The sequence below is a fragment of the Myotis davidii genome, unplaced genomic scaffold, assembly GCF_000327345.1.
Source record: "Myotis davidii unplaced genomic scaffold, ASM32734v1 scaffold690, whole genome shotgun sequence".
Lineage (NCBI taxonomy): Eukaryota > Metazoa > Chordata > Mammalia > Chiroptera > Vespertilionidae > Myotis > Myotis davidii.
The window spans coordinates 565,087-578,705 of NW_006282875.1; the positions used below are offsets into that span (position 1 = coordinate 565,087).

General features: G+C 42.5%; 1 protein-coding gene across 3 annotated transcripts in view; it reads left to right on the top strand.

Moving 5' to 3' along the window:
• The window catches only part of FGF13 (fibroblast growth factor 13), a 593,542-nt gene that overhangs the window by 478,721 nt on the left and 101,202 nt on the right, over window positions 1-13,619 (top strand). For 2 of the 3 annotated variants that reach the window (XM_006753296.1, XM_015561681.1), the window contains one exon: window positions 12,838-12,948. In XM_006753296.1, coding sequence (XP_006753359.1) covers window positions 12,838-12,948 — 111 coding nt within the window. Of the gene's footprint in view, window positions 1-9,942; window positions 10,920-12,837; window positions 12,949-13,619 lie in introns of those variants that run through there. The other variant, XM_006753297.2, reaches the window with a different exon arrangement.

A 13,619-nucleotide genomic window follows, 5' to 3' on the forward strand; every position in this document is an offset into this window, starting at 1 on the left:
ACCCTCAGTGGCCCTGCTTCTCAGTGTCCCAGCAATTGCTGCAAGCAGCTCCAAGAGACAGCTACCCTCAAGTTCCGACTGATGCCAGACAGTCCAGTTTCTCCCGTATGAGTCTTGGTCCCCAGAGACTTGCCCAGAACTGGAGCTCAGAGCTTGATACTCCCTCCCAATTGAAAAAGACAACCGTGTCCTCAGCCGCCAGCCCTCTCCGCATGCACCTCCGTACCTTGCTTCCGCACTTCCTCTGAGTCTCAGTGTGCTTTTGCTCCAAGAGACAGCTACCCTCAAGTTCCGACTGATGCCAGACAGTCCAGTTTCTCCCGTATGAGTCTTGGTCCCCAGAGACTTGCCCAGAACTGGAGCTCAGAGCTTGATCCTCCCTCCCAATTGAAAAAGACAACCGTGTCCTCAGCCGCCAGCCCTCTCCGCATGCACCTCCGTACCTTGCTTCGGCACTTCCTCTGAGTCTCAGTGTGCTTTTCTCTTTCCTTCTAGTTGTAGAATTTCCACTCAGCCAGCCTTCCTGTGGTTCTGGCTGATGTCCATTCCGTCTTTTAGTTGTATTTTTAAGTGGTTGTGTGAGACAGCAATCTCAGGTGTTTACCTATGCCGCCATCTTGGTTTCTCTCCAAAAGAAATAATCTTAATAGCCACATGGAATAAGAGAAGAGGAACCAGTTTGCTGGATAAGTTAAATTTGGAGTTTTGTTTGAGTTCCTGCGTATTTGAGGCATTTGGATAGGACTATACATATCTAAAACTCAGAGGATCTATCTGAGCTGAGGAAAGTGCAAGGGAGGAAAATTTTTTTCTCAACCTTCTTAGGGTGCTTGACTGGGTTTGAAAATTAAACAGACAAAGACAAATTAACAACAGTAATAAAATTATTTAATATAAGTTTCATGTGACAGGAAGGAGAAGAATTAGGAAAACCTGGATCCTAAAGTCTTCTCTGTCAGAGCAGATTCCTGTGGGGCCTCATAAAGGACAGTGGGCATCTGGACTGAAGTGCTGGATTTATAGCATTGTCAAAGGCCAACCTAGAGTGTTTATATACACACACAAACACACACATATTTACACATACTATGTTATTCATATAGTGAAATAGAGCACTGTTGTTTTCCTTAGTAATTTTTTTAAGTTTTTTTTTTTTTTTCAAAATACAGGATACAAGATTCTGACAGAGAAAGTAGGCACTGGAATTTTAGGTGCAGGAAGAGGAATGCAGTAAGTAGGAAGATTTCTAAAAATGTTTCCAACATATTAAAATACCACCCAAGTCCTAGTTGTCCCCATTCAATAAAGATACTGAAGTCTACATAAAAAATTACTAGTATTTTCTGCCTTAGACAGTGATTTTCCCATGTTCTTTAATTCATTTGTTAGCTTAAAGTTTTATCATGCATCTCTCAGGGCATAGCTCAGTACATGCCAAATAGTTCTCAGTAAATTTTGACTGATTGACTGATTGACTGGCTGAATGAATGAATGAACAATTTGACTCAGGACAAATTTATTTAACTACTCTTATCTCAGATCTCTCCTCTAGAATGAGATTGTTAATTGAGTATCAAGACCACTGTTAGGAAATCAAGTTCTAAAAATTGCTTGAGGTGTTCAGTTGTTGCAGAAGTTATAAAATGATTTCAATCTGTTGATTATACTTTTAGAGCAAATTAGTTATAATGAATACTGAAAAAAATTTCTGATTGCAAAAGGATAGTCATGTGATCCAGGAGTGGAAGCACATACACTGTGTGTAATATTTTTCTCTCTTTTGGTTGAACTCAAATTTCCTATAGCTGAAAGCAAATGGCACAAAAAAGATTACAATGTGGAAGGCCACTTTTCCTTGTATGAAAAGAATTGAGAGAATTGGGAGTGCTTTTCTTTCTTATCTCTGCAAAGTAGTGATGAAGATAAAGGCCAGAGAGTATCTCTTGGGTCTTAGCATTCTAAAGCTCTAGATTACCTGAGTCGGAGTAGGTCCTGGTGTCAAAGTACTCCCTGAGCTGAGAAACCCAGAATGACTTTAAGCAGTGATTTATAATCATTTCATTTTAGTGTAAAATGTAGCAGTTTTCTGTAAATATCACTCTAAGAAGTTATTAAAAGTATATGAACTATGCTCATAACTAAACATAGGCCATATCTATTCCTGTTTGTTCCATAATTCACTTTTGTTAAGAAAAAGAAATAAAAAACTTAACTGAATTGAAATCATTCTATATTCCCCATCTTTTTCTGTTACCCAAGCCAAGAGATAGCCATAATAGGCACCATACTGTTCAGCAACCAAAATTCCAGACACAGTGCCCAAAAGGAAAAAGTCATATTTAAAGGCTGGTGTTGTACACATAAATTGTATTGGCTGAGTACCCTTGGCTTAAATACTGGCACTGCCACCTGTGTAGAGGTCAGGAAATAATAGACATATCACTTAATCTTTCTAGACTTTACTTTCCTCATCTGTAAAATGGCAATAGTGATATCTACCATAGAGGTTGTTGTAAGGATTAAAGAAAAATAGTTACAGGTTGCTTGTCCAGTTATAACCACAGAATTTATTGAGTGTTACCACCATTTGAAACACAAGTTTTGGCCCCCAAAATTGAAAGTAGAGTGGAGAGTTTAAAAACCATCCAGGTCCGTGGTCGGCAAACTGCGACTCGCGAGCCACATGTGGCTCTTTGGCCCCTTGAGTGTGGCTCTTCCACAAAATACCACGTGCAGGCGTGCATGTACAGTGTGATTGAAACTTTGTGGCCCATGCACTGAAGTCGGTATTTTGTGGAAGAGCCACACTCAAGAGGCTAAAGAGCCGCATGTGGCTCGGGAACTGCGGTTTGCTGAGCTGCAGTTTGTCGATCACTGATCTAGGTGAATCAATAAAATAGAGGTAGTGTGTGTAATATTATGCAATGGAATATTATCCTATATAATAAAAGCTCAGTGTCCATAATGGCAGAACAACCAGAACAACCGTTTGACCAGTCATTATGAGGTGCACTGACCACCTCTTGGGTCCTTTCCCTGGCCGGCAGGCTCCGATCACTGATGGCAAACAGGGACCCGGGGTGGGTGGCAGGAGATATGGGTGGCACCAGGCCAAGGCCCCCACCCTGCCGGTTGCCCTACACACATAGGGTGACCTGTGGTGGGGGTGCGGCCGGCAAGCAGGTGGGAACAGCCAACCTCTCAGTCCCTCCCCTGATCATCAGGTTCCCATCGCTGGATGGTGAACAGGGCACTGGCTTGAAGTTAAGTGTCAATCAGACGGGGATGCAGGGCTGGCTGCCAGCAGCCTGGGAAGATGGCCTTGCTTGCAGGCTAGGCCTAGGGACGGTACCCATGTACGATTTTGTGCACCGGACCTCTAATGCAACAATAAAAAAAAAATGAAATCTTGCCATTTGCAACAACATGGATGGATGTAGAGGGTATTATACTAAAGTGAAATAAGTCAGGCAGAGAAAGACAAATACTTTATGGTTTCATATATATGTGGAACCTAAAACAACAACAATAACAAAATAAAACAGACTCAGACAAACAGAGACCAAAGGAATGGTTACCAGAAGGGAGGGGTAAAGGGATGGGTGAAAAGGTGAAGGGGAATATAGTCAGTAATATTGTGATAAGTTTTCACAGTGACAGATGATTACTAGAATGAGTAGGGTGATCACATAGTAAGGAACACAAATGTTGAATCACTATATTATACATCTGAAGCTAAGATAACCAATATAAGGGTGCATATCAATTATACTTAAGTTGGCTTTTTAAATCTAGGGTATCTGCACAGTTCTCAGGTGGATCATGGACCTCTCCTTTGTCTCCTCCTTAGAATCTGAAGGATATCATTCCTCTGTATTCAGCAAACTGCCCAAATCCTGGTTGGTGTCCAAAACAAGATGTCAAGATTCTTAATACCGAGGGAACACAGAACTATTTTCCCATTATATCTCTGCTTCTTTAAAAAATGACAACTTTTGCCCTGGCTGGTTTTGCTCAGTGGATAGAGTGTTGGCCTGTGGACTGAAGGGTCCCGGGTTCGATTCCACTCAAGGGCAAATGCCCGGATTATGGGCTCGATGCCCAGTTGGGGGTGTGCAGAAGGCAGCGAATGAATTATTCTCTCTCATCATTCATGTTTCTATCTCTCTCTCCCTCTCCCTTCCTCTCTGAAATCAATAAAAAAAATATTTTTAAAAAATGACAACTCTTTATAGGAAATTGGTGGAATCAGTGTCATTAGCAAATAGGTAATCAATACAGAGTTCCTTCTGCTGTCTTAGAAGCCCACCCCCATATTCTAAGTAATAATGTACATTACATCATTTACAACCGCTGCATTCCCATCTTCAAATCCTGAGTTTAGGTCACCTTTGTCAAGAAATCTTATTTCCTGAAACGACTTAGATCCAGGAAAATTACTGATTGTCTGCTTTTGCCCTAAATCCTCCATCATTTTCCCTCCTAGCTTTTCATTTAGATTACTTAGTTCACTGGGCAAGAAATGAACCCAGCGTTATATTTTGCCTCTGAGTCTTGCACATTTTTAGTCTGCCATAAATGTCTCATCATAGAAACACCTCATTTATGTTTGTTATCTACTAATCAGTTAATAAAATAGCCACCTCTCTTTCAAGATCTTCAAATATTATTGAATAAAATTTAATCATCCTTACTTAGAGAACCTGGGGCTTCTGTTGGCTCTGTCACCAATGAGGCAACCAATTTGGTTAAGAATAAATTTATTGTATCTAGAAAGTATTTCCCACACATTGGACAAGAGAAACTTTAGAAAATGGGTTTTACTGCTTTGACCCACATGCTCCAAGTTTACCCAATATGGATTTCCAAAATCAATGGCACTAGCTCTCTCCATGCCCCATGGGGACAAGACCTTAAGCTTTCTCAGTAATGATGTTGCTTCCCCATCTACCTGTGACCAATTCTTGGTTGCAGGCCCTGGGTAATATAAATAGTACATAGTATCATTTTTATAGTAGAATGAGAACCTTCGGGGGAATCAAATCACATATCCACCAAGATAGATAAAATTTCTGTTCTATTCATAAAAAGCTTCTATAGGAAAATCAGCAATCATGGCATTTTATCAACCCCCACTGAAAACACTGTTTTCCTTGTACAAAACTTAAACCTCCACATATTGTAGTTTAGACTCATTTCCTTGTGTTCTTTTCTTATGATCAAGAGAGAAAACTTGTCACCAACTATCCAATATTTCTCTCTAGGTTTTCTTGATTAAATGACCAAGCAGGTAATCCACAGCCTTGAACTCTTAATGTTGCAGCTGCTATGACTAATTAAATGGCAAAGATCTGAATTCATTGATATGATTAATACCATCAGGGTGCTTTATGGTTTTACTGTTTGTAAATTATAACTGAATAATGATTTTTATTAATAAAATTTTATTTATATTTTTTTATTAATCCTATGTGGGTTATAGGATTTTTCTTCTTAAAGGATCAGAATTAATCAGTATGTTCACAATTGATTTTAAATACAAACTAGAGGTGGCTTTAGTAAATCTTACAGCTTAAGTATTTAGAGAATGATCTCAAAAATGGGACATAACGAAGACATCATCCTAGTGAGATGTGAGCCTAGGGTTCCTTGGCTTTTCATCAGGAATGCAAGTCAGGAGAGCCAATCAATTGCTAAAAAATTGATTCTGTAGACCTTTGTTCTGAAATATAGTTCCCCCAAATGATCTGACTATGAGAGACTCATTGCCAGCTAATATGTCAGGTTTTGTTATAAAATACTGTTGTCACTCTTTCTTTCTCTGGAATTTCAGTGCCACATTGACAAGAGTCCCTTAAATTGCATTTTCAGTTTTGTTTGAAGTTAAGTGTCAAATGCTTTTTCTATTGGCTTTTCTCTAATCTCCTCATTTGTATATCTATCCAGTCATTTCTCCTGACTTAGACCACGAAAGGTGGTACTTATTGTACAGTCTCTTAAATACCCCCTTTGCTGCTCTACTCAGTTAAGTTGGGATCCCAATGTTGCTTGACTTTGGTACTCTTGATCCTGCCTCCCTTCCCTCCCTTTGAGCTCATTATTGTCCTTGACCTGGTAATTGGTCACGCAGATGTTCTGATGGATGGGCAATGAAGATAGAGAGCAATCTGGCAAGTGGCTCCATTTAAACTTATCTTCATGAGGGAAGGTGTTTGAAATCTCTCATTTTCAGAATTTCAGAAAGACCGCCAATTCCTTCCTGCTCAAATGGCTTGGAGGCTGCTCCTACTTAGGCTGTCTGAATTCCCTCAATTTTACTCATCACAGTCACATCTGTTTGGATTTTTGTCTTTCTCCTGGAGATTAATCTTAAGAGTAGGTCCTCGCAGCTTCTTTACAGCTCATCTGAGCTCTGCCAAAAGAGATTGGCAGAGAATGATTAGCATTCTATGCTCTGATAACTTACATAACTCTCTCTGAAAAGAATGCTAAAGCCTGGTTCTCAAGTGAACCCATGAGGAATAGAGCCAAGGAGACTTAATGTGTTTTTCTTTGAAATCCAGTGTAGAGTTCATGTTCTGGTGGAGTGGAGAGGGAAAGGGAGGACAGAAGTATGAGGAGGGGAAGAAAAACAATTTGGAGGAATAGGGGCATATACAAAATAAAATAAAATCATAGACTCCCAGAGCCAAAATTACTTTAAGGAACATTTCATCCAGAGATTTTCAAACATTTTGTATCTAACAATATAATCTTTTTTTCATAAGAAATCATACAACAAGCCCCAGTATATAAAATAAATGAAAGCAGAGATGCTGTTATGGAACCATGGGTGAGGAAACTTAAATCCCCTCCATGTACTCTTAGTGCTCTGTAGAATATAATTTGAAAGTCATTAATTGAATCTACAGGGTTACTTTCATGATGGGAAAACTGAGGCCCCAACAGGAGAAATGGCATCCTCAAGGTCACATAGCCCATTAGCAACAGAGTCAGAATGAAACCATATTTCTCCTATCACTCAGGCTAGAACTCTTTGTGAGTTGAATTGGAGAAAGGAACTATATATGTTTCCTTCTTTAACATGATCAAGGAGAGCTAGGTGGATTGTGCAGTGGGGGGAGGAGGTCTAGGAGAAGCAAAGGAGAGTGGACCCACCCATCATAAGAAGTTGGAAGCCCTGGGAATTGAAACTCTGTGAATCTGGAGGAGACTCAGGAAGTTCCATGGCAAGGGTGCAGTGCAAACTGGTAAGCACAGAACAAGACAGTAGAACAAGGTACCTTGGAAATAATTGTCAATAGAAAGTTATTTCTTCTTCTTCCCATGAAAATGGCATACTACCGGTCTGGGGTAGCATTAAAACATAAAGGGAAGACAATATATGCTTTTCTAGGGTGGGGTAGTCTTTCTTTCATATGCTTTCAACAATGACTAGAATTTGGGCACAGTCCTCCTTTGAAGACTTGAGAGTTATATTCACATTCTTGTCTGAATTTGAAAGTACCTAAGAAATACACACAAGAGTTAGGAAAGGATCAAAATATCTACTTAATTAATGGTTAAGCTGAAGGCATACTATGATTTTAACCCAAAGTCCAAATGGCCTTCCTCTACTTTTCTCCTGGGTAATCCTTTAATCTAGTCACAGGCCTCTGTGAGTTCCTTTAGAGGGGGAGAAAGGAGAATGCATGTGGTCTGTAGGTAGACAGAACACAGAGTTAGAGGCCCCTATCTCCACTCTCACCAATCATGAGTTATTTCTCGACTATAGAGAAAGAATAATAATGGGGGCCTATAAAAAGACAGAAGTACCTTTTATGGACTGATGGAAACATGTGGCAGTAAGAGCTTCTGGCCTCCCTATAACATTCTCATTTTTTGAGATTATAAAGTGTAAGAAAGGTATCCATAAACACACATAGAATCTTACTAGCTCTGGTCCAGTGGTTCGATGAGCTCATGGCATAGAGGTTAATGAAACTGATGTATTTCCATGTTTGTATTTGTGACTTTGTCATGATGTTCTCTCTCTGTTGTATATTCCTGAAGTCTTCCCCATGCCCTTTTACCTCTAGTACCGACCTCAGAGTGGCCATACTAGTAATTCTCCAGGCATCCTGAAAATACCTTATGAATGGTGTTTGCACAAGCCAACAATGAGTGCTCTCCTAGTGGAAAGTGGAGGTAAAGGAGTGTAGGACAACCTTCATTTTCTCAGTACCATTTCCTCATTCCCACTTGTTCTAAGTTCTAGTCCTTGCCTGAATCAAAACTTTGTCCTTTAGTTTTTTCATGCCTGCTTTGGTTTGGGGCCTTAATAGATAACTAAGAAGAAAGAAAAGAAAGACCTTTGGGATTTCGGGGATCCTCAGAAGATAGAAACATGCAGAGAGTGGGTAGAAATATCTTAACTGCCTGTTCCACACCCCAAATATTTGGCTTTGGTCTGACGCTCACCATTTTAGTGAGATTATTTCTCTTCATGATACCTGGAATTTGAATCGCATACATTCTGAGCCAGGAAACATCCTCCCATCCTTCAGAATCAATATAAACCAGTCATCATCGATTATTTCCAATAAACTTTTATTGAGCATAAACCCTGTGACAGGAACTATGCCAGGAAATAGGATTATGGTGGTGACCAAGACCTAGTCCTGAGTTTCAAGGTGTTCAAAGTCCAGTTGGAGCAGACTAGGACTTTCCCCATTGAATTAAAGTTTGAAGAATTGGATACTTGAATTGACTTGTCATTCTACCATGCCCTCCATTTTGTTGTGGGAAAGCCAAAAGTGCAAAGATATAGGCTATTCTGCAGGGAATCTCAGACCATTTGGTATCACCCTCCTGTAACTGTCTTATCTTGCCCCTGCAACCTTCACCCCAGCCTGTTTCTGCAGGCACAAAGTAATGCTTCTGATGAGGCAAGAGACATTCAAAACTGGGGAGAAGTGTGTATGTGTGGGTGTCAGCAGCTCCCCACTAGACCACTGGAATCTACAGAAGGGTAAGGTGATTCATATCTGATGGGCTAAGAAGCCTGAGTTTCCTAGATGGGAGGTCAGGCAAGAAAAGAAGGGCTGGAGTCTGGGCATTTGGTTTTGCATCTACATCTATTCTGAAAAGATCTGGAGGAGGTGAAGTCCAGTAAAGGTAGTATAGTGGCAGCTCCAAGATAGAGCAGCCCTATTGGGGGCATCCTTTTTGGCATCAGAAATCATGTAAAATAGTAAAACAGTCGCTTCTGTTTGAAGGTAGGGATATGGATATACCATTCTCTGCAATATTCTTGACCTCAACATTCCTCATTTTTCTCCTGCAGATTAAAATACAGAACAGGGCAAGTACAGAACCTGTGAATAGAGTGAGGTGAGCAAAAGGCCATACTTGATTCCTGAATTGGAGGGAGAGAGGCTGCCTGAGCTTGAGGAGCAAGTTGAGGGGGGGAAGAAAGAAAGAAGTTAGGAGATTGGAGATGGGCTAGGACTTAAATAAGGAGGATTGGCTGGGCTCTGCATTTCCCTAATACTGCTTAACGCGCACAATTCAAGCTCTCTGTTCAGATCCCAACCCCAACATAATGATGAGGGGGCATACAGGAAAAGCGGGGTTCTGATGGTGCCAACTGGCCCGAAATGAAAAGTCAGCAAAAACCACTGGGTGGCAGCGTGGTGTGCAGAAGCAGCTCTGCAGTGGTGTGGTGAGTCCCAGCTCAGAGCAAGTAACTGAAGAACTTCCTGGGGACTCCAGCTGGGGCATTCGTTACCTGGTCACCTGAGAGTTATATACGAAGAAAACACTCCATCCTGCTGTCCCCCATCTTCAAGCACCTCCCCCTTCACCCCCACCCCCGCTCCTCCAATGCAACTAGCTCATCTTGGCCCCTCCTCCATCACTGTAGCACCAGCGGCCAGCTGGGGACTGGGGGGGTGGGGCGGGTGGGGAAGGCCCGGGCCGCCAGGGGAGGGGGCCTCTGGGAAGCTGTTGAGCTTGAGGAGCAGGAAAAAAGCTCTTCCTGAGGGTGCTTGCAGCTACGGAATTCTGGTGCTCAGACTTCGTGCCGCGCCCAGAGCAGCAGCAGCAGCAGCGACAACCACCGCGAAGATGCGAGGCCATTACCTGTTTGATCCCCGTCGGAAAGCCGGCACCGGCCAACTTTTCCCGATCCTCACCCCAAGAAGTTGCAAGGACTAGTCGAAGGGTCCGAGGGGCCAGGGTGAGGACGCGCTTCCCGGAGCGTTTCCCCCTTCCCCCTCCCTCCGCCGCCAGCGCTCCCGCCCGCGCACTCCCTCCGCGCGCCTCGCCTCCCTCCTTCAACCCCCTCCGAGAGGCACAGGGTCGGAGAAGGGGGGTGCCGCCAAACTCCGACCAGAGCCGCCTCGACTTGCACAGTGTCCTCGGGGCGCAGGGTCCAAGCGCACGTAGTCGCGCAGCTCTGCCTCTCACCCGCGATCCAGGCCCGGGGCTGTGGCGTAGGCTCGACCCAGGCAGCCTGCTGCTCGAAGCCCGCAGCCCGCGCGGGAGCGGGACCACTGCCAGAGGAGCTCAGACGGCATGCTGAGCCCCCTCCTGGGCTGAAGCCCTAGAGCAGAGAAGTCCCGGCAAGCTCAGGCTAAAGAGCCAAAGGCGGCAAAGGCGCGAGACAGCAGACAAGCGGCGGAGGAGAGGGCGGAGGAGGCAAAGCCAGAAAGGGGCAGCAAAAGAAGTGGTGGTGGTGGGCGTCGTGGCTATGGCGGCGGCTATCGCCAGCTCCCTGATCCGGCAGAAGAGACAAGCCCGTGAGCGCGAGAAATCCAATGCCTGCAAGTGTGTCAGCAGCCCCAGCAAAGGCAAGACCAGCTGCGACAAAAACAAGTTAAACGTCTTTTCCCGGGTCAAACTCTTCGGCTCCAAAAAGAGACGCAGAAGGAGACCAGGTCGGAAGGGGCTTTTGGTTGGTTTTGTTGTTATTGTTTTTGCTTCATACTTTACGAATTTGGAGGAGCTAGAAGGCGTGTAGGTAAGCATAGGTGAGTTTGTCGGCGGCCCATCTTGTATGGATGTGGCCACCTAGCCAATGTGCATGCTGAGGGAAGTGATTGCTTTCTTGTCTCCTTCATAACGGCACCGGGCTTGCTGCATTGCCACTGCCATGGGACAGGCGTAAAGCATGGGGGCATACCCTGCTCAGGCGGCGCGCCCCTAGCTTCAGACGTGCCACATGTGTGCATGCCCCTGGGCAGGCGCGATACAGAAATGGCTATCGTGTGTGTGTGTGTGTGTGTGTGTGTGTGTGTGTGTGTGTGTGTGTGTGTGTGTGTAAATTGCAGGCGCGGAGCTGGGCAGACACCACTCTCCCTCCCCACAACCAAGGATAACCTAGGGAATTCCTCCACTGCCTTTTATTCTTGCAAGTCTGACCCTTCCCCTCCAACTTCTCTGGGTTTCCGTTGTCTAGGCATTCTGTTTCTTTGATCACTTTTAAGCTGATCGGACAGACTTGACTTGTGGTGCAGCTTTGAAATTTTTTGCTGGAAAGAGGGGAGTGGATTCCTAGAACCTTTTATCAAATAGCTTAGTGATCTGGTTAGAATAGTAAAAGTGTGCCTACTTGCTATTAAAATGCAGTAGAGAGAATCTAAACTCATAGCCAGAGTGTAGGTCCTTTTGAACCTATTCAGTGATCAGCTTAACACCATGTTCCTGTGCCAGGGGAAATTCACACAGCTGTAGGTGTCAGGTTGTGTCAAGGTAGACCTTCAGCCTAACCTGCAGCTTATTTGGGGATTCTTAACCAAACGAATCTGTTCAGCATTTTTCTTTTAACTAGGTAAGTACTGCAGAATTTCAGACTTGTCAGTCTGTTATTTCTCTATTTATGTGTTATACACACCCTGGAATGGAAATGCAAACATACATTTTCTGTTGGCTTGAAGTTTTTTAAGGTATTAGCTGTACGTTAGGCTTCTTTGAAAAAGGCTTAAGTGGTTACAAAGCATGATTACGAGGCCTGAATAATCACGTGAATATTATTTCAGTACGGGTGTCTGTATTCAATGTAAGCAACTTTTGGGTAACATAGCTGTTATTGGTAAATTAGGTACTTTATTAATGGTGAGTTGTAATTGAAAATCATTTTAATTGAGAACATATTTTGGATAATCATATTTCTCACATCAAATTCAAAAATAAGTATGAACTATTTTCCTTTCCTTCCCACCAACAAAAGCCCTGGTCTTTTTGTACCCACTTTTCCTAAGGATCATAAATATGCTAGGGTATGATAATGGCTGCTTTATTCTCCCCTCCACCTTTTTTTGTATCACAGCTCAATTTTCTATATATAAGTCCTTTGATGGGATTGTGGATTATTTATGTATTTCAACTTCCTTAGAATGGAGAGGATTGTTTATTCAAATTGCCATAATTCTGAGGGAAATGTTTACTAGTGTGTTTTTCTTTCCTGTATGGCAAACCATTCTAAATTACAGTTGTACTTCTTCTTTTCCTTCCACGTGAAAACTGGCACATTGTTAAAAGGCAGAATTTGCCATTTGCCAACCCATTCCAAATGCGATAGAGGACCAGGATGGAAGGCAAAGGACAAGCTATCAGAAGCTGTAGCTGCTGTCAGCTTTAGGGCTTTATCAGTGTTATTAGGTAGAAATCAAGTGTTTTCTTCAGTTTGGAGATTTATTCTAAAACAAAGTTTGTTTTCTTTCAGAGGACTATTTAAAATATAGCTTGACCTTTTCCACTAAAAGTTGTAAATAAAGTTATAAGTTTGAATTCTGAGTCTTTTCAACTACTTATACACAACTTAACAAATGATCCAAACCCTGGTTCTCTTTACAGAGCCTCAACTTAAGGGTATAGTTACCAAACTATACAGCCGACAAGGCTTCCACTTGCAGCTGCAGGCAGATGGAACCATTGATGGCACAAAAGATGAGGATAGCACTTACAGTAAGTGATTGCAAAATGAATAAGTATATCTCAGCATGTTGTTGACATTTTTTCTTTTCTTATTTTTTAAATAAACAACCCTTACTAAACCCTAAAGCAGTGGTTCTCAACCTTCTGGCCCTTTAAATACAGTTCCTCATGTTGTGACCCAACCATAAAATTATTTTCGTTGCTACTTCATAACTGTAATGTTGCTACTGTTATGAATCGTAATGTAAATATCTGATATGCAGGATGGTCTTAGGTGACCCCTGTGAAAGGGTCGTTCAACCGCCAAAGGGGTCGCGACCCACAGGTTGAGAACCGCTGCTCTAAAGGCAATGTAAAATATAGTCAATACTATGTAATTCTGTTTATGAAAGTTAACCTAAAGGAAGTTGAACCTGAAAGTATCTAAAATAGTGAACTAAAGAAAATAATATTGACACCTTCTGAAGAACAATCCAAATGTCATCTCCATGTTAATCTGGATAGATTTAAGACTGTCCATTAGAGTTTACTACTTTTTATTCCCACAGAAAATTTACTCACCCATAAACTGATCCTGAAATAGCATGTTATTTCTACTCTTAAGAATTGATCTGTCCCAAGAGAGAGAAGTGGTTTCATGTCATGAGAATTCAACATTATAAGCTTTTCTTTCTGCCTGCTGCCCCCCCTCCCGTCCCCCC